This window comes from Oncorhynchus nerka, linkage group LG12 (genome assembly GCF_034236695.1).
Source record: "Oncorhynchus nerka isolate Pitt River linkage group LG12, Oner_Uvic_2.0, whole genome shotgun sequence".
Taxonomy (NCBI): Eukaryota; Metazoa; Chordata; class Actinopteri; order Salmoniformes; family Salmonidae; genus Oncorhynchus; species Oncorhynchus nerka.
Genome location: NC_088407.1, coordinates 47,833,070 through 47,853,462, shown reverse-complemented (window position 1 = coordinate 47,853,462; position 20,393 = coordinate 47,833,070). Strand labels below are relative to the sequence as shown.

General features: G+C 42.4%; 1 protein-coding gene across 1 annotated transcript in view; it reads left to right on the top strand.

Annotated features, from left to right (window-relative positions):
- Positions 1-2,556: 2,556 nt before the first annotated feature.
- The window catches only part of LOC115138293 (PARK2 co-regulated), a 244,869-nt gene continuing 227,032 nt past the window's right edge, over positions 2,557-20,393 (top strand). The window contains exon 1 of the mRNA XM_029674992.2: positions 2,557-2,779. Coding sequence (XP_029530852.1) covers positions 2,705-2,779 — 75 coding nt within the window. The 5' untranslated portion in view covers positions 2,557-2,704. The remainder of the gene's footprint in view (positions 2,780-20,393) is intronic.

Here is a 20,393-nt window from a genome sequence, read left to right as displayed (position 1 = left end):
TACCAGTAGACCAGTTAATGAGGGGAATGTGTTGCTGGAGCCAGCAGAATCTGAGGGGACTTGATGAGCAGGAAATGGATAGCCTCGCTGTGGTTCCCTGACACGCGTAGGTTGATGGGAGTGGTGTTGTGGGTGACTCGGCCTATAGAGCGCCCGGCTAGTGCTCTAACGTCCATGAGAATGGAGAGGGGCTGAGTGGGGATGTTCAGCTCGGACGCCAGGGTACCGTCAATGAGAACCCGGAGAGATTTAGACTGGTCTCCCCACAGCAGAATGGCATGAAAAGGGGTGCGAGCAGGGGAAGCAGGAACGTTCTCCATATGGCCCACCAAAGTACGCGCTCCTACCGGTGAGCCTGGTTTCAATATCACAAAATACAATTTAATATCACTGAATATCATTATATTTGAAATCAAGCAGCGCTTGAAATCCTCGGGCCTATTGTATTTTTAGTTGAATTCTGTGTTGAATTGAAACAATATCTGTTGATGACTTTGCCAATGCTATATTGGCCCAAATAGCATCCACCATTGATGACATGTGAGTGATCAAATTCAATGTAATTTACACGTAACAATATATTATATATTTATGCTAAATTTACTCTGTTTTTTATTCCATTGAGTTTATTTTGTTTCACTATTCCTTTTTTATTCTTCTTCTAATGCAGTGTTGTTGAAAGTGAACCTGCAAGTAAGCATTTCATTGTACTGTGTACCATGACAAATTTACTTGACTACTACTACTGTTGTTTTTATCTTTGTTGGTCATCCTACAGTATCTATCAGGTGACAGAGCATCACCTCCTTAGATTAGCAAGGTTCCATCTACACTTGTCACATCGTGACATTCACAAACTGATGCACCAGCTGGCCCCAGAGACCTCATTGAAAGCCTAATCGTTGACACTAACAGCAGTGTGGCTGCATCGGTAATTGGCGGACATGTTGCAACTGTCTCCTCTATTTCCTGCTGACTTTCTCTTGGGCTCTTCGGAGAAGCCGAACTCCCCTTGGCTTCCATTTTCTAGGTATTCTGTGGGTATTCTGCTTTCATGATGTCATAATTGTGGCTTTCCTCACATCGAACACTGTCGGGGCATTGAGGGGGCCTGGCAAATGAGCTGGAGATCAAACCATGAGGATAAGATGATGGAAATGGAGATGCTGGGGACGAAAACACAGGATATAAATCAAGGCATGCACTGCATAGAGGTACATTCACTTCTTGGTGTCATGGTGGTAGTGGCGGAGGTGTTTTCCTTCACTCCGCTCTCAGCGTGCCGATTTTTCTGAGAGATCAGAAAGTGAACAGAGAACAGAAAGTGCATATAAACACATCATTAGTCACAGGAAACAAGGCAATTAATCCTTTATTGTGGAGCCAGAGGCTCCTTTTTGTGGATGTCCTTGTAGTAGTAGAGAAAAATAGACATACGGTATTAGCTTGACCTGTGGGGTGTAGCGCAATACTATAAAGGGAAAATGTAGGCCTAGTATATCATTGTTTTGCATTTAAAAAGCCGCTTTGCAATATCTACCATGTTTCTTGCAGATCACACTTTCCTCCTCAGCGGGTTTTTGAAACAGTGTGATACCATTCTGTTCCAGCAGCAGCCATTTCTCAGTTCAGCTGAATTCATGCTGACGTTCCGCTTTACTTTTGAAACTCTTCTTCCTGCTCTTTTTAATCTTCAGGGGGAGAAAAGAGGGCCAGCGACCACTGCTGCTGACAGGGACATAACTCGCCTTCCTTCCCCGCATCTCTTGTTTACAGTCTTCCTCTCCATCGCAACCAACCCCTTTCAATGGAGCCATAAAAAGCAAATAGGGGCTTTTAGAGAAATTGCCTGTGCACTAAAGATTAATAACAGTTGGGCCAGCTCAGGAAGAAAGTCCACAGAGGCAAAAAGGACATTGGAGATTAAAAGTGCCACGTCCCTAAATTGGAATGATTCAACAGGCTCTGGCTCTCTAACCATCTTTCGAGAGTCAAGGCGTCAATTAACCTGCCTGATAAGTCATCATAAGGCACTTTGATGGTCGCCTACTGCATTATGTGAGGCACATGACCGTTGATTTGTCAGGTGAGGATTCCAACCACAATGATAACAGAATCGTTCTATGGGCTAATTAACGTGTGCACGAAGAAGGAATATACTTTGATGATAATCAGATAAAAAGTCTGATAAGAACTTGTAGAAAATAGAAGTCTTTGTCTTATATCCATCTGAAAATACTTGCACAGGTGCCTGGGTGTGCTTAATGAATAGATTAGACTGGCCCTGTTCTGCTAGAAAAACTGAGCACTGACTTGATCTCTGATGAAAATAGGTTTGGCTCTATGTAGGCCTACGTTACAGTAGGATGGTACAATTATTATTGTGTATAATACTATGCAGTGCAGTAGCCGACAGGAGGCTACAGTGTTTATGGTTATATCCACATGTTTTTCAGAATGGACCATATAAAGTAGGCATAACGTCGGCACATGTAGCTCCTCCTGGCTGCAGCAGGGAAGAGCGCGCACAGCGTGGCGTTTCCATGGAAACACCCTGCATAGCAACGGGAAGGCGTCTTCAAAGTGAACCCGTAACAACCCTAACAGTGTCAGAAGTGTAGCTAGCTAATGTTGCTCGGTGAATAGTTACATTTTAGTTTATCTAACGGTAGTTCTTAAACGTGTTAAGGTTTTAGTTTGTATCATGTGCACAAATATGAGAGCCCTGGAGCTGAAAACGGAAGGGTTTACCGTGAAGTCAACAATGAAGAACTCAGTGGTAAGTTTGAGTCATCATATCTAAAGATGTGTAGCTAGCTAACTAGTTACTAGCTTTAGCTATAACTAACGTTAGCTAACCCTTGTTCTAATTGTTATAATGTTGTTGCTCGCTAGCTTAGTTAACTAGCTAGCCAGTTGACAAAATACTCTTAACTAGATTGCATAAAGACACAATACCAGCATGAGCAAATCAATGACTTCTCGTGACGATGCCATTTTGGCATAGGGGAAAGTATATTTGGCATAGCTTGTAAACTATACAGTAAAAGTCTAAATTAACTGATTCATCTACTACGTAGCTAACGTCACATTTGCTAGTATGATCGGCTGAAACAATTGCGCCAAAAGTTCAGCATTGTGATTGTGTTGTGCTTTGTCATGCATAGTCATATACACACGCCCTCTGCCATCAGTATGGAACGCCGTTTTGGTCTTTGTGTGTCAAAAAAGATACATGTCAAATAATACTATTTGACGTAATACGTTTGTTGACCAATCAGGACCTGAACATGACTCACGTCACGTAAATTTATTACGTAATTATTACACATTGATTACACGATTACTCGTATTCCATATTTCACAACGATTCACCTATACCTACGCTATGATGCTGATCATGTTTTGTCTCGCGCACTTCCCCAAGTTCTGTTCTTCCCCAAAAACGCCCAAGTTATGTTCTTCCCCAAAAACGGCATCATCTGTTTTAGCAACTATAGTTAGCTAGCTAACTATCTAGCTATGTGTCATTATCTAAAATACCCCTAATTTATACGACAGTTCCTATTTGATTAATGGTGGTCGGACCCACCTATGCGAAGCTAGCCACAATAAGGATAGCCACTATAGTAGAATTTGCGGTTCGCCTTCAAAATAGAGGTCTAATTGGAAGTGATGCAAATGAATACAAATAGTGCAATCATGCCATAATAGAATAGATCATGCTAAACGAGGTTGTAATATTATTATATAAATTCAACAAAAGACAATAATTTGCTCATTTGACAAAAATATGTTAATCACACTGGATGTTTTAGACTTTGTTGGAATACTTATTTCACTGGGCAGCCTTACCTATGGATTGTGGATGGATGACATGGCGTATCTGTCACGTTCTGACCTTAGTTCTTTTGTTATGTCTTTGTTATAGTATGGTCAGGGCGTGATTTGGGTGGGTTGTCTATGTTCCTTTTTCTATGTGGTGTTTTTGTGTTTGGCCTTGTATGGCTCTCAATCAGAGGCAGGTGTTGTTAGTTGTCTCTGATTCAGAATCATACTTAGGTAGCCTTTTCCCACCTGTGTTTCATGGGTGATTATTTTCTGTTTCAGTGTTTGCACCATTCGGGACTTTTTCGGTTTTCATTTGGTTTCTCTTGTTCTTTTTCTATTCTATATTCATTCTCATTCAATTACATTATGGATACATACCACGCTGCATTCTGGTCCTCCGATCCTTCCTTACTACTCCTCCTCAGAAGAGGAGGAGGAAAGCCGTTACAGTATCAGTCTACTCAGTGACACCCAGAGAACATTAGCATTGTAGCTCTTAAAACCACTGTGAATTGAACCACATTTATTGTACCAGTCAACCTACTATGTGTAAAAACAATACGACCTGGATGTTTTAGAACCTGATAACTCTGAGGAGGACATTGGGAAAAAAGCACTTGGGTACTGAGTAGAGTAGACAAATACCCCATTTCCTTGATCCCCAATCCTTAGGTAAGGCTGTATAGTGCAATATAAATGTCAATAGGCACAATATGCTGACTGGGGATATGTTTTCCCACAGTCAAAGTCCTGCAATAAGAGCTATTACGACGATAATATTGGGCTCCCGAGTGGCGAAGCGGTCTAAGGCACTGCATCTCAGTGCAAGAGGCTTCACTATAGTACCTGGTTCCAATCCAATCTTATCCAGCCGTGATTGGGATTCCCATAGGGCAGCGCACAATTGGTCCAGCGTCATCTTGGTTTGGCCAGAATAGGCCGTCACTGTAACTAAGAATTTGTTGTTAACTGACTTGCCTAATTAAATAAAGGGTACATTTAAAAAAATAATAATAATATATATATATATATATATATATATATATATATATAAACAAAACATGTATATGTACTGAACCTTGGTTCTGGTGACTTTTTAAAAGAAAAAACTAAAATAAACCATTATTAACCAAACTATTACAGATAGCAAGCATTACAACACTCCACATAATGCTGTAGACTAGTACAGACTAAATACGCAAACATTTAGCCCAATTAAAGGAAATCAGTCTGTACATTTTAAGCCATTTTGTGTCCCATCCAGATTGGCGGTTGTGCTCACTTGGCCTTAGTCCTCGCTCCTCCTCCTCTTCTCTCCTTTTATCTACACTTCTTTCTTCTCCTTCTCTCAGCTCTCCTCTCTCATTTCAGCTCCCCTCCTGGCTCTCTCCTTTCCTCTGTTCCACTCTGCTCTCCTCTCTCCTTTTCTACTTCCATCTCCCCTCCTGGCTCTTTCCTTTCCTCTGTTCCACTCTGCTCTCCTCTCTCATTTTCTCCTTCCATCTCCCCTCCTGCCTCTTTCCTTTCCTCTGTTCCACTCTGCTCTCCCTTCTCCTTTTCTCCTTCCATCTCCCCTCCTGGCTCTCTCCTTTCCTCTGTTCCACTCTACTCTCCTCTCTCATTTTCTCCTTCCATCTCCCCTCCTGGCTCTTTCCTTTCCTCTGTTCCACTCTGCTCTCCCTTCTCCTTTTCTCCTTCCATCTCCCCTCCTGGCTCTCTCCTTTCCTCTGTTCCACTCTACTCTCCTCCCTCCTTTTCTCCTTCCATCTCCCCTCCTGGCTCTCTCCTTTCCTCTGTTCCACTCTACTCTCCTCTCTCCTTTCTCCTTCCATCTCCCCTCCTGGCTCTTTCCTTTCCTCTGTTCCACTCTGCTCTCCCTTCTCCGTTTCTCCTTCCATCTCCCCTCCTGGCTCTCTCCTTTCCTCTGTTCCACTCTACTCTCCTCTCTCCTTTTCTCCTTCCATCTCCCCTCCTGGCTCTTTCCTTTCCTCTGTTCCACTCTGCTCTCCTCTCTCCTTTATCTCCCCTCCTGGCTCTCTCCTCTCCCTACCTCACTCTTGGGATGCTGCTTTCTCTGTCTACACGATAGCTTAAGCTTTTAAAGAGTTAGCTAACTAAAGCAAGTTTAATTTAATTCAGGGTGATTTGGCGTTAGCTTGCTAAGTGAACGTTACCTGACACTCTTGTCCCTGCTCCCCCTTTCTCTTTCACTGCTGTGGCTGGAAATATTTCAATGAACTAATCTGAGAAAAAAAATCCAATCGAAGACAGATAAATGCAGCTATCTTGCTTGCACTTTATACAGTTCCACACGAACTAGCTAATATTAGCTAACTTGCTAGACTAGTAACGTTAGTTAAGCGTGTTTCTATCATCAATATACTTATGGATATTCTATAGCTAATTGCCGTTAATTGTGGCAGCAGCATTATAGATCTAAATTATGTTAGTAGAGTTGTCAGGTTATAGCTAGCTCATGTAGTTAACTAGTTAGCTAGCTAACGTTAGTCAAACAAACAAGCTAACGTACCTTTCTTGCAGTTTCTCACGCAGGTGCACTCTGAGGTGATTCAAGTGAATTGTGTATTTAGTCAGCCACCAATTGTGCAAGTTCTCCCACTTAACAAGATGAGAGAGACCTGTAATTTTCATCATAGGTACAATTCAACGATGACAGACAAAATGAGAAAAAAAATCCAGAAAATCACATTGTAGGATTTTTAATGAATTTATTAGCAAATTATGGTGGAAAGTAAGTATTTGGTCACCTACAAACAAGCAAGATTTCTGGCTCTCACAGACCTGTAACTTCTTCTTTAAGAGGCTCCTCTGTCCTCCACTCGTTACCTGTATTAATGGCACCTGTTTGAACTTGTTATCAGTATAAAAGACACCTGTCCACAACCTCAAACAGTCACACTCCAAACTCCGCTATGGCCAAGACCAAAGAGCTGTCAAAGGACACCAGAAACAAAATTGTAGACCTGCACCAGGCTGGGAAGACTGAATCTGCAATAGGTAAGCAGCTTGGTTTGAAGAAATCAACTGTGGGAGCAATTATTAGGAAAAGGAAGACATACAAGACCACTGATAATCTCCCTTGATCTGGGGCTCCACGCAAGATCTCACCCCGTGGGGTCAAAATGATCACAAGAACGGTGAGCAAAAATCCCAGAATCACACGGGGGGACCTAGTGAATGACCTGCAGAGAGCTGGGACCAAAGTAGCAAAGCCTACCATCAGTAACACAAATCCTGCATTGCCAGACGTGTCCCCCTGCTTAAGCCAGTACATGTCCAGGCCCGTCTGAAGTTTGCTAGAGAGCATTTGGATGACCCAGAAGAAGATTGGGAGAATGTCATATGGTCAGATGAAACCAAAATAGCACTTTTTGGTAAAAACTCAACTCGTCGTGTTTGGACAACAAAGAATACTGAGTTGCATCCAAAGAACACCATACCTACTGTGAAGCATGGGGGTGGAAACATCATGCTTTGGGGCTGTTTTTCTGCAAAGGGACCAGGACGACTGATCCGTGTAAAGGAAAGAATGAATGGGGCCATGTATCGTGAGATTTTGAGTGAAGATGAAACATGGCTGGGTCTTTCAGCATGACAATGATCCCAAACACACGAAGGAGTGGCTTTGTAAGAAGCATTTCAAGGTCCTGGAGTGGCCAAGCCAATCTCCAGATCTCAACCCCATAGAAAATCTTTGGAGGGAGTTGAAAGTCCGTGTTGCCCAGCAACAGCCCCAAAACATCACTGCTCTAGAGGAGATCTGCATGGAGGAATGGGCCAAAATACAAGCAACAGTGTGTGAAAACCTTGTGAAGACTTACAGAAAACCTTTGACCTCTGTCATTGCCAACAAAGGGCATATAACAAAGTATTGAGATAAACTTATTTTCCACCATAATTTGCAAATCAATTCATTAAAAATCCTACAATGTGATTTTCTGGATTTTTTCCCCTCATTTTGTCTGTCATAGTTGAAGTGTACCTATGATGAAAATTACAGGCCTCTCTCATCTTTTTAAGTGGGAGAACTTGCACAATTGGTGGCTGACTAAATACTTTTTTGCCCCACTGTAAATTAATGCAGAGGAAACACTGGTGCAAGGAAACACTGATTTTCTGTGGGTGTCACCGAATAGACTCATACTCCGTTTCATTGCTCCACATTCCAACACTCCAACCATGTTCAAGATCATCGAGTCTAAATATGGCATGATTCCACCAATTGTAACCTTCTGCAACACTTTCAAAGAGGGACTTTTATTTGGAAGCGGAAACGCAAGTTCCACTGTTGTGGCTAATCCTTATTGTGGCTATTTTCACAACACATAACCCGGTCAGGTCAAGCCATATTAGTCAGGTGAAGCTAGCTGGCTATTTATAACATTAGTTTTGGGCAACAGGGTTAAGTAGCTGGCTAGCTAGTTATTTCAATAGGAGAACAACAAGTGGCTACATACTAATACGAAGAATATTGTTTTCAGGCCGGTTGCATTAGTGCAAGCTAGGTGCCACTGGTGCAAGCTAGGTAAAGCTAGCTAGCTACCACAGAAGTTGGAAATAACATCTGTTTCAAAGATATATGCAAAAAAATGTGGATCCTGCTCTTTTGACCTGATTTAATTTCAAATAGCTCACACAAACGTTTTCCTATTGGGTCGAACAAATTATGCCTTATTACCAATGCAGTATTATACAGCTGTGACAGTGATTGTAATGGTGGCTCTTGGCTTGCACGTGCAAATTCAGCACACACAACATTCTATAATAGAATTGTGTCTTTTTTGGGGGGGACACACAAAGACCCAAACGGCGTTCCATAATCAGGTTGGTTGTTGGTAGGATGAATGGGATAATGGAATGACGGGGCAACCTGTCACTGGCTTCCTGAAATGACTCTCTCCCTCTCCTGGCAGGAACAGAGACATGCTACAGTAGCAAAATAACTAGCATTGAAATGCTTACTTACGGGCTATTCCCAAAAATGCAGAGAAAAATATAAAAGAAAGATAATAACACGAGGAATTCATACACAATGAGTATAAATAACTTGGCTATATACACAAGGTACCAATACAGTGTTTATGTGTAGGGGTACGAATTAATTGAGGTAGATACACTACATGACCAAAAGTATGTGGACACCTGCTCGTCAAAAATATAATTTCAAAATCATGGGCATATGGAGTTGGTCCCTCTTTTGCTGCTTTAACAGATTCCACTCTTCTGGGAAGGCTTTTCACTAGATGTTGAGGGAAGGTTTTCCAATAGATGTTGGAACATTGCTGCGGGGACTTGCTTCCATTCAGCCACAAGAACGTTAGTGAGGTCGGGCACTGATTTTGGGTGATTAGATCTGGCTCGCAGTCGTCATTCCAATTCATCCCAAAGGTGTTCAATGGGGTTGAGGTCAGGGCCCTGTGCAGGCCAGTCAAGTTCTTCCACATCGATCTTGACAAACCATTTCTGTATGGACCTCGCTTTGTGCACCCGGGCATTGTCATGCTGAAACAGGAAAGGAGCTTCCCCAATCTGTTTCCACAAAGTTGGAAGCACAGAATCTCAGAATCGCTTCTGTGGCATACCACTTCGCGGCTGAGCCATTGTTGCTCCTAGACGTTGCCACACAATAACAGCACTTACAGTTGACCGGGGCAGCTCTAGCAGGGCAGAAATTTGATGAACTGACTTGTTGGAAAGGTGGCATCCTATGACAGTGCCACATTGAAAGACTGAGCTCTTCAGGAAGGCCATTCTACTGCCAATGTTTGTCTATGGAGATTGCATGGCAGTGTGCTTGATTTTATACACCTGTCAGCAACAGGTGTGGCTGAAATAGCCAAATCCATTCATTTAAAGGCATAAATCTGACCCTTGTTTAAAATTTTAGCCTAAAATGACACCAAATCTAACTGCCTGTAGCTCAGGACCTGAAGCAAGGATATGCAAAATGTTAAGTTTGTGGAAATTTTAAATGAATGTAGGAGAATATAACACATTAGATCTGGTAAAAGATAATACAAAATAACAAACAACAGGCGTTTAAAAAAAAATGTGTCCATCATCTTTGAAATGCAAGAGAAAGCCCATAATATAATATAGGAGTCTAGGCGCAATTTAGATTTTGTGTGTGTATGCAACGTTTCAGATTGATCTTGTGAAGCATTGCAATAGGGCACAATATATTTGATCAAGTCTGCCCAAATGTGCCGAATTGGTAAATTGATATATTTTGAAGTACATAACTATAGAGAACATACAAAAAATTATATGGTAATACAACATGTAAGTTTACACACTCCCAGGAATATCATACATGATGGATCATTAGCTTATACACTAACTTTCACACATCTAGATGGCCGGGCAGGTTGTGTGTGGAGCCAGAGACAGCAGGGCTTCAAACTGTAGAACCCAGTCACTACATTTGTATATAAAAATAGATTTAAAAAAAACTATGCTACATTTTATCTCTGGGACCCTCAGGATGACAACTCAGAGCAAAATTACTGAATGTAAGTACATTATTTACCTTCAGAGGTGAATGTACATATGGGTAGGTGTAAAGTGACTAGGTAACGGGATAGATAATAAGCAGTAGCAACAGCACATGTGATGAGTGAAAAGAGTTAGTGCAAAGGGGGAGGGGGGGGGGGTCTTTGGTTAACTATTTAGCAGTCTTATGGCTTGTGTAGCTCCCTTCAGTAACCACGAGCACAACCGTTCCTTGATTTTAACTGGCGGCTTTATTCTGTAGTTTTAGTCAGAATTATCACCTTCCGTGAGAACTATAAAGTCAATGAAAAATACAGTTAAGCACACTCTTACAACCTTATCTTACGAGTGACTTATTAGCTTGGTATAACTCTGAAGTGCTTACATACATAACAGTTTAACCGGCGTTATAACGGGTTCAGATTAAACACATGAATAAAGGAAAAAATACCTCATTGGCTGCTTATTACAGAAGGGAGGAGATCAAACTTCACACTTCATCCTAACATACACTCTTCAACCTTTATGAACTACACCCGATGACATGAAAACTTAGCTAACGCAGCGCAGGATTGCCTTCCCTCCAAAAGTGTGTTGCTACAATAAGGATCCCCGTTACAACAGTATTAGCTACGTAGTTCCGCTTGTATTATCATTTCCCCCGCACAGCGGACACAAACAATTCAAACAAAAGACAACGACATAACCTGTAAGTCTAACTGTCAGTTACAGCTTGGGTGTAGAAACTGTTCAGGGACCACTCCTGTTGGTTCCAGATTTGGTGCACCGGTAGCGCTTACCGTGCGGTAGCAAAGAGAATAGTCTATGACTTTGTTGGCTGGAGTATTTTACCATTTTTACAGCCTTCCTCTGATACCACCCGGTGTAGAGGTCATTATTATTATTAATCACCAGCCTGGATATTTACCCTCAAATGAGTAAGAGGAAGAATGAGAGGAAGAGAAAAGGGAGAATAGGCACTTGCTGGACACATTTTCTGACTGTCATTCAGATTTAGTCTATTAAAAGAGTTCTCTTTCAAAAAGAGGCAATTATTTTGCCTTTTTGTTGTTACATTGTCTGGTGTGTGTGTGTGTGTGTGTGTGTGCGCACGCGCTTCTGAAATGTCTTCATCCAGTGCAGAAAATGCAGGTAAAGCACAATGAAGATGTACCTGTATTTAAGGATGCAGAACAGGTGCTGCACCTCACTGACAGCCTCACGTCGACCCTTTCAGACTCTTACTTATTTATTTATTTAACCAGCCGTCTGTACCAAGCTAATAGCTGGCATTACAAGCAGTGTCTGTCAGCTTGTACCTTACTCTCCATCTCTATTTGAGCACAAACACAAGGTAGCAAGGCATGGCCATTGAGTATCCCCAGAGGTGATAGGCTAGACCTCATAGACTTTGAGTTAAACTACTGAATGAGTAATTTCCAAAGACAGTCTGGCTCCCCCAGACCACTCCTGTCCATTTTAGATGAAGATGGATCAGGAGAATGTAATAGATATCAGAGCCCATCAGTCCTAATTGACGTGTCCTATTGATTGGTCAAGTAAACCCATCTTCTGAGCCAGGAAGTAGGTTATAGTGGGACATTTTGACAAACAGCCCTCTCAGTGTTTTGTAAAAAGGCCTAGGCTTTAGGCCTAAAATGCAACAGTAGATTATTTATACAGTAGGCCAACATTGTTTGTTGCATATTTTGGCATTCGGCACTTAGGCTATGCCTATTTATTCAGCGTGGTTTCATAGACCAGACGTAACATAGTGAATGTAAATCTGGGATACTCAAATTAGTATGATATGTTTGGTATGGTTCATAAGACAGAAGGTTACTTAAGGCAAAAACAAAAGTAGGCTGGTTGGTCGGGGTGGATGGGTAGACCTATAATGTGAACGTCTAGCAACCCAAGGATTACGTGTTTGAATCTCATCATGGCCAACTTGAGCATTTTAGCTAATTAGCAACTTTGCAAATACTTACTACTTTTTGGCTTCTTTGTAACCCTTCCCCTAAACCTAACCTTATCCTTTTAAACTAACTCCTAACCCTAATCCCTAGCCTAGCTAACGTTCGCATTAGCCACCTAGCTAACGTTAGCCACAGCAAATTGTAATTCGGAACATAAAAGTTTTGCAAATTCGTAACATATTGTACAAATTGCAATTAGTCACATATGCAAATTCTAATTCGTAACATACCACACAAAATGGATGATGGACATCCACAAATGAATACATACCATACTAAATGTAACATATCATACTTTTAAACCACACATTTCACTGCACCTATCTGGTGTATGTGGCAATAAAACATCATTATTTTGTATTTAATTCATTTTTCAGGATTTAAATGGACTATTTTACTACCCCTGAGTTCAGGTTGATTTATTAGTAAGGCATGTAGGCCTAGTATCTATTCACAACGGTCCCTGGCTTTAGTTGAGCAAATGATGAAGTGATAAGAGAAGTTTTACATTTCAATGTGCTAATGTTCCTGCCATAGTAACTCCTCATTCTTATGGGCACACAAAACAATGTTGATGTTGCTAAGTGGTCAAACTTTCCCAATTACCATAGTGAGGTGAGACGTTTATACTGATGGAAATAAACCATAGCTCTGTTTGGATCATATGATATTCACCCTTAGTGAAGTCAGCAGGACATTTACATTGCAAGTTAATTATTGCTTAGCATGCGCGCACCACAGCTATCGAGTCACCTCCGCAGCCAGCAACCATGCGTGTTTAGCAAAGAACGGGAAGCTTAAGCTGATTGTCCTCTTTTATGTAGAAACCCACACTGAATAGGCTGCCTCTTCCTCTATTTCTTCATAACTTAGGGGGGTGTGAGATAAGTTGAGCCATTCAGCATCCGCTCAGTTAAGGGAAATATAGTATTCTTTCTAACAAAGATATCTACATATATTTCAAGATGTTGTGTATCCCTGGACAAAATCAGAATTCATGTAATCATTACAGTTTTGAAAACACAACTTGTCCAAAAAGAAGTGGCCTCTTGGCACAACTTACCCCAAACCCGGGTTAAGTTCAGCTACAGGTAAGTTAACCGCCTACAAATTTTCTGTACTGAATGAAATATTACCACTACCTTTTTAGTAAAACTATGTATATCTTTATTTCCCAAACACAATTATTTTAGGGCGCTTTCATATATCCCCTTATGATCCGGATCCTTGAGCATTTGCTACCCTGATCCGCTATAAAGCATGTGTGAAACGCAAACAAACCCTGTCTGAAACAAATCCTGGACCTGTGTAAGGGTTTTCCTGTGGTGAAGGAGAAGCGGACCAAAATGCAGCGTGGTGGTTATTCATGTTCTTTAATAAAGGAACTAGACATGAAATAACTAACAAAACAATAAATGTACGAAAACCTAAACAGTCCTATCTGGTGCAAACACAGAGACAGGAACAATCACCCACAAACAAACAGTGCAACCCAGGCTACCTAAGTATGATTCTCAATCAGAGACAACTAATGACACCTGCCTCTGATTGAGAACCATACTAGGCCGAAACATAGAAATCCCAAATCATAGAAAATCAAACATAGACTGCCCACCAAACTCACGCCCTGACCATACGAAATAAATACCAAACAAAGGAAATAAAGGTCAGAACGTGACAACCTGCATGAGTAGTGGATCTAAGATCCAGGACCCGAGTACCAGCTATTGTGACACGGCAGTGCATCTTGCTTATCTCACCCTGTTATTGTCAGTTCTTGTGAAAGCGAAACCTAGTCTGTAGAATTCTCACAAACACTCCAGGAAACCAAATTTCACATGTGAAAATGTCCTTAATAATTGTAAGCATCTTTTAACACAGGCTTAACGCCTAACAAACACTTTTTGTCTCATCGCTGCAACTCCCCAACGGGCTCGGGAGAGGCAAAGATCAAGTCATGCGTCATCCGAAACATGACCCGCCAAGCCACGCTTCTTAACACCAACTCACTCCCGAACATGGCTGGTTGTGACACAACCTGGGATTGAACCCCAGGCTGTAGTGACGCCGCAACACTGAGACGCAGTGCCTAAGACCGCTGCTCCACTCAGGAGGTTTTTGAAAAATTTTTAACATAGGCCAGGCCCTGTTGTTACCTCATATCCCAGCGATAATGCCTTGCATTACGCTCATAGCTGAGGAAGATGTTTTGAGTTATAATAACGTTATTCTATCATCAGATTTGCCTGGTGGCATACAGTTCAGCAGAAGCATTTTTAGGATTACACACAGGGCTAAATCTTAGCAGGGTCAGAATCTTTTTTGGCCTTTTATAAATGCATTTCATGCAATTCTACGTCCTTTAGGCCTACATGACAGGAGACATTATCAGAATAGTTTTTTTATGCCTCACAAATGACCAAAATGAGTGGCAATAGAATCCTATGGTTCTGTGATGAACGTAGCCTTGAGATGCTTTTAGGAAACCAGGCTTTGGCCTTGACAGTCGCCCAGGGCCAATAAAAATAAGTGAGACACACAGATTGTGCAATATATTGTAGGCTACTAAATCAACTTTCTGGTGGCACTAAGTGATGGGGAAACAAAGCTTCCGGAAGCATTGAGGCTTTCCAGCCAATTGTGTCAAAAATAGGTTGATTTACATGGAGCTTCATTATCCATTCACAATGCACATTAGTGACATACAGTGGGGCAAAAAAGTATTTAGTTAGCCACCAATTGTGCAAGTTCTCCCACTTAAAAAGATGAGAGAGGCCTGTAATTTTGATCATAGGTACACTTCAACTATGACAGACAAAATGAGAAAAACAAATCCAGAAAATCACATTGTAGGATTTTTAATTTATTTATTTGCACTGGAACATGTAAACTTTCATGTGCCTGAATAACATACTTGTATGCCATCTGTAAATTCGAATACAATTGTTAAAATACAAGCCTAGTTGGGTTAGCCATGGAAAAAGTCAGCAATCTTCCCGCTAGCCATGATTGGCTGAGATAATGAGTGGGCTGTACATGCCGAGAGATGTAGCATGCTTCTGTCTATAATATGAGCTAGTCAGGATGTGTATGTAATCCTTTCTAATGCAGCTTTTTTGAAAGATATCACGTAGTAGAACTGCATAAGTGTTGCTCTCCACTTTCTGGAGGACCGAGTTTGAAATCAGTGGAATTAGAGTATATGATAGCCAAGGAGATGGAGAAAATTCTGGGGTTTGATTGCAAATATGCAGATGGAGTCAAAAAGAGAACACAAAAGGCTCCGGAATACATCTTTAAGCTAAGGGCAACCTTAACATCCGTGACAGAGAGGGAGAAGTGTCCATCCATGTATACACGTAAGAGAGTCCAGCTAGTTACATTTTCCAATATTACACTTTTCTAATTTTGTCAGAAAGTTGTTTTCATTTCAAGTTAACTTCATTGGGATAGGGGGCAGCATTGGGAAGTTTGGATGAAAAGCGTGCCCAGAGTAAATTGCCTCTTACTCAGGCTCAGATTAGGCCTAGATTTGGATAGAAAAAACTCTAAAGTTTCCAAAACGGTTTAAATAATGTCTGTGAGTATAACAGAACTCATATGGCAGGCAAAAACCTGAGAAGAATCCAACCAGGAAGTGGGAAGGTTTGTAGTTTTTAAAGTGATTGCCTAGCCAATATCCTGTGTCTGTGGTGTCAGATTGCACTTCCTAAGGCTTCCAGTAGATGTGAACAGTCTTTAGAAGTTGTTTCAGGCTTCTATTGTGAAAGGGGAGATAATAAGAGCACTCAGAGTAAGTGGCTCAGCTGAAAGCCATGAGTTGTTTATCGCGCGTGGCCGTGAGCGCGAGGTTCGTTCTCTTTACTTTCTAATGAAAACAGTATTGTCCGGTTAAAACATCATTGAATATTTATGATAAAAACACCCTAAAGATTGATTATATACATCGTTTGACATGTTTCTACGAACTTTAATGGAACTTTTTTGACTTTTCATCTGGACTTTGTGCCTGCACTTTGTGCATTCGGATTACTGGACTAAACGCGCAAACAAAAAGGAGGTATTTGGACATAAAGATGAACTTTATCGAACAAAACAAACATTTATTGTCTAACATGGAGTCCTGGGAGTGCCATCCGGTGAAGATCATCAAAGGTTAGTGATGAATTTGAATGTTATTTTTTTCTTTGGAAAATGGCTGTATGGTTTTCTGTGGCTAGGCGCTGACCTAACATAATCGCATGGTGTGCTTTCGCCGTAAAGCCTTTTTGAAATCGGACACTGTGTTTGGATTAACAAGAAGTTTATCTTTAAAATGGTGTATAAAACTTGTATGTTTGAGGAATATTAATTATGAGATTTCTGTTGTTTGAATTTGGCGCCCTGCAATTTCACTGGCTGTTGGCGAGGTGGGACGCTCATGTCCCGAACGATCCCAGAGAGGTTAAAGTGTACTGTTCGCTAGTGTTAGCTGGTTGGCTAGCTAGCTAACATTACGTGTATGATCTGTGTAGTAATATTATTCATATCTCAGAGCCATTTGCATTGCTAGTTTTGCCTAATTTTAGCAGATTCATGCAGGGTAGTAACGTTATGATTTGGGATAATGGTTCATTTTTTAGCAAGCTAGGTACATGTCTAAATAAAAGACTCCACTATGCAAGTAGCTATTTCAATAGAATGTTTACAATGTCACAGCGACAACTGTCGATAGACGTAGCTAGTAAATTCGCTCTGGCTATCTACTCTGATTTTGCACTCTTGTCTGAGTGTGCCAGAGCGCAGAATAACTTATGAATTTACGAACGCTCAACACCAGTTGAATATGGCAGGTAAACGTTGGCAAAAAAAGCATTGCCAGCAGCACAGTTGCAATCACCAACGCTCTGGATAAAATAAAAACAGCCTAACCCAAAAAATTGTTGCCAGCAGCACAGTTGCAGTGACAAACGCTCTGGATAACATAAAAACAGCTTAACCAGCTAAAATGGTCAGAGTGAGCTGTTCTCTCATTTATGTCTGGAAGTAGCTAGCAAGCTAGCTTGGGTGCTTGACTGCTGTTGTTAGATCAGAATGCTCGGATCAACCCTACTTTCTGGCCAGACGCTCTGAATTTACGAACGACCAATCTGACAACACTCTGAGTTTACGAACGCCCAGAGCACACTGGCACTCCAGATTAAATGTACAAACACACCCATAGTATAACCCAGCCTTTAGTCTTGAAATCTTTTGTTGTTTAGTACATAGCTTCACATGTGAATCCTTAAAGGGAGGGGTGGGGCTAAAGCTTAAAAGGGTGTGAAGAATGCTGAATGGGTGTAGACAAAGAAGAGCTCTCCAGGAGGTACCAAAACATTCAAGATCCATTTTCTCAAAAGTGAGGTTACAAGTTTAAGTTTTTTCCGTTCTTGTAGGTTCATGCTCTACAACATCCGCAGAGTACGACCCTGCCTCACACAGGAAGCAGCGCAGGTCCTAATCCAGGCACTTGTCATCTCCCGTCTGGATTACTGCAACTCGCTGTTGGCTGGGCTCCCTGCCTGTGCCATTAAACCCCTACAACTCATCCAGAACGCCGCAGCCCGTCTGGTGTTCAACCTTCCCAAGTTCTCTCACGTCACCCCGCTCCTCCGCTCTCTCCACTGGCTTCCAGTTGAAGCTCGCATCCGCTACAAGACCATGGTGCTTGCCTACGGAGCTGTGAGGGGAACGGCACCTCAGTACCTCCAGGCTCTGATCAGGCCCTACACCCAAACAAGGGCACTGCGTTCATCCACCTCTGGCCTGCTCGCCTCCCTACCACTGAGGAAGTACAGTTCCCGCGCAGCCCAGTCAAAACTGTTCGCTGCTCTGGCCCCCCAATGGTGGAACAAACTCCCTCACGACGCCAGGACAGCGGAGTCAATCACCACCTTCCGGAGACACCTGAAACCCCACCTCTTTCAGGAATACCTAGGATATGATAAAGTAATCCTTCTCACCCCCCTTAAAAGATTTAGATGCACTATTGTAAAGTGGCTGTTCCACTGGATGTCTTAAGGTGAACGCACCAATTTGTAAGTCGCTCTGGATAAGAGCGTCTGCTAAATGACTTAAATGTGAATGTAAGTTTATCAACTTTCAAAGCAGAATTACTTTCCCATTGTTCCTCAACTGTAGTGTATGTATACCATGTTCTACTTTTATCCAATGTAAAAAACACATTTTCAAATTTTGCTACATAAGACTAAATCGATCACATATGTATGCTGGTCAGCAATAAATAGCAACATGTGATTATCAGACTTTTCAGTGTTCAGACAAGTTCAGTGTTCAGACATGAGTAATTAAACTAAAACAAGAAGCTCCCGCGCTGAGGTCTGTTCAACGCTGGTCCGACCAATCTGATTCCACACTCCAAGACTGCTTCCATCACGTGGACTGGGATATGTTTCGTATTGCGTCAAACAACAACATTGACGAATACGCTGATTCGGTGAGCGAGTTCATTAGAACGTGCGTTGAAGATGTCGTTCCCATAGCGATAACGATTAAAACATTCCCAAACTAGAGACCGTGGATTGATGGCAGCATTCGCATGAAACTGAAAGCGCGAACCACTGCTTTTAATCAGGGCAAGGTGACCGGAAACATGACAGAATACAAACAGTGTAGCTATTCCCTCCGCAAGGCAATCAAACAAGCTAAGCGTCAGTATAGAGACAAAGTAGAATCGCAATTCAACGGCTCAGACACAAGAGGTATGTGGCAGGGTCTACAGTCAATCACGGATTACAAAAAGAAAACCAGCCCCGTCACGGACCAGGATGTCTTGCTCCCAGGCAGACTAAATAACTTTTTTGCCCGCTTTGAGGACAATACAGTGCCACTGACACGGCCCGCAACCAAAACATGCGGACTCTCCTTCACTGCAGCCGATGTGAGGAAAATATTTAAACGTGTTAACCCTTGCAAGGCTGCAGGCCCAGACGGCATCCCCAGCCGCGCCCTCAGAGCATGCGCAGACCAGCTGGCTGGTGTGTTTACGGACATATTCAATCAATCCCTATCCCAGTCTGCTGTTCCCACATGCTTCAAGAGGGCCACCATTGTTCCTGTTCCCAAGAAAGCTAAGGTAACTGAGCTAAACGACTACCGCCCCGTAGCACTCACTTCCGTCATCATGAAGTGCTTTGAGAGACTAGTCAAGGACCATATCACCTCCACCCTACCTGACATCCTAGACCCACTCCAATTTGCTTACTGCCCGAATAGGTCCACAGACGATGCAATCTCAACCACACTGTACACTGCCCTAACCCATCTGGACAAGAGGAATACCTATGTGAGAATGCTGTTCATCGACTACAGCTCGGCATTTAACACCATAGTACCCTCCAAGCTCGTCACCGACGAGACGGCCTACAGGGAGGATGTGAGGGCCCTCGGAGTGTGGTGTCAGGAAAATAACCTCACACTCAACGTCAACAAAACTAAGGAGATGATTGTGGACTTCAGGAAACAGCAGAGGGAACACCCCCCTATCCACATCAATGGAACAGTAGTGGAGAGGGTAGTAAGTTTTAAGTTCCTCGGCGTATACATCACAGACAAACTGAATTGGTCCACCCACACAGACAGCATCGTAAAGAAGGCGCAGCAGCGCCTCTTCAACCTCAGGAGGCTGAAGAAATTCGTCTTGTCACCAAAAGCACTCACAAACTTCTACAGATGCACAATCGAGAGCATCCTGGCGGGCTGTATCACCGCCTGGTACGGCAACTGCTCCGCCCACAACCGTAAGGCTCTCCAGAGGGTAGTGAGGTCTGCACAACGCATCACCGGGGGCAAACTACCTGCCCTCCAGGACACCTACACCACCCGATGTCACAGGAAGGCCATAAAGATCATCAAGGACAACAACCACCCGAGCTAATGCCTGTTCACCCCGCTATCATCTAGAAGGCGAGGTCAGTACAGGTGCATCAAAGCTGGGACCGAGAGACTGAAAAACAGCTTCTATCTCAAGGCCATCAGACTGTTAAACAGCCACCACTAACATTGAGTGGCTGCTGCCAACACACTGAC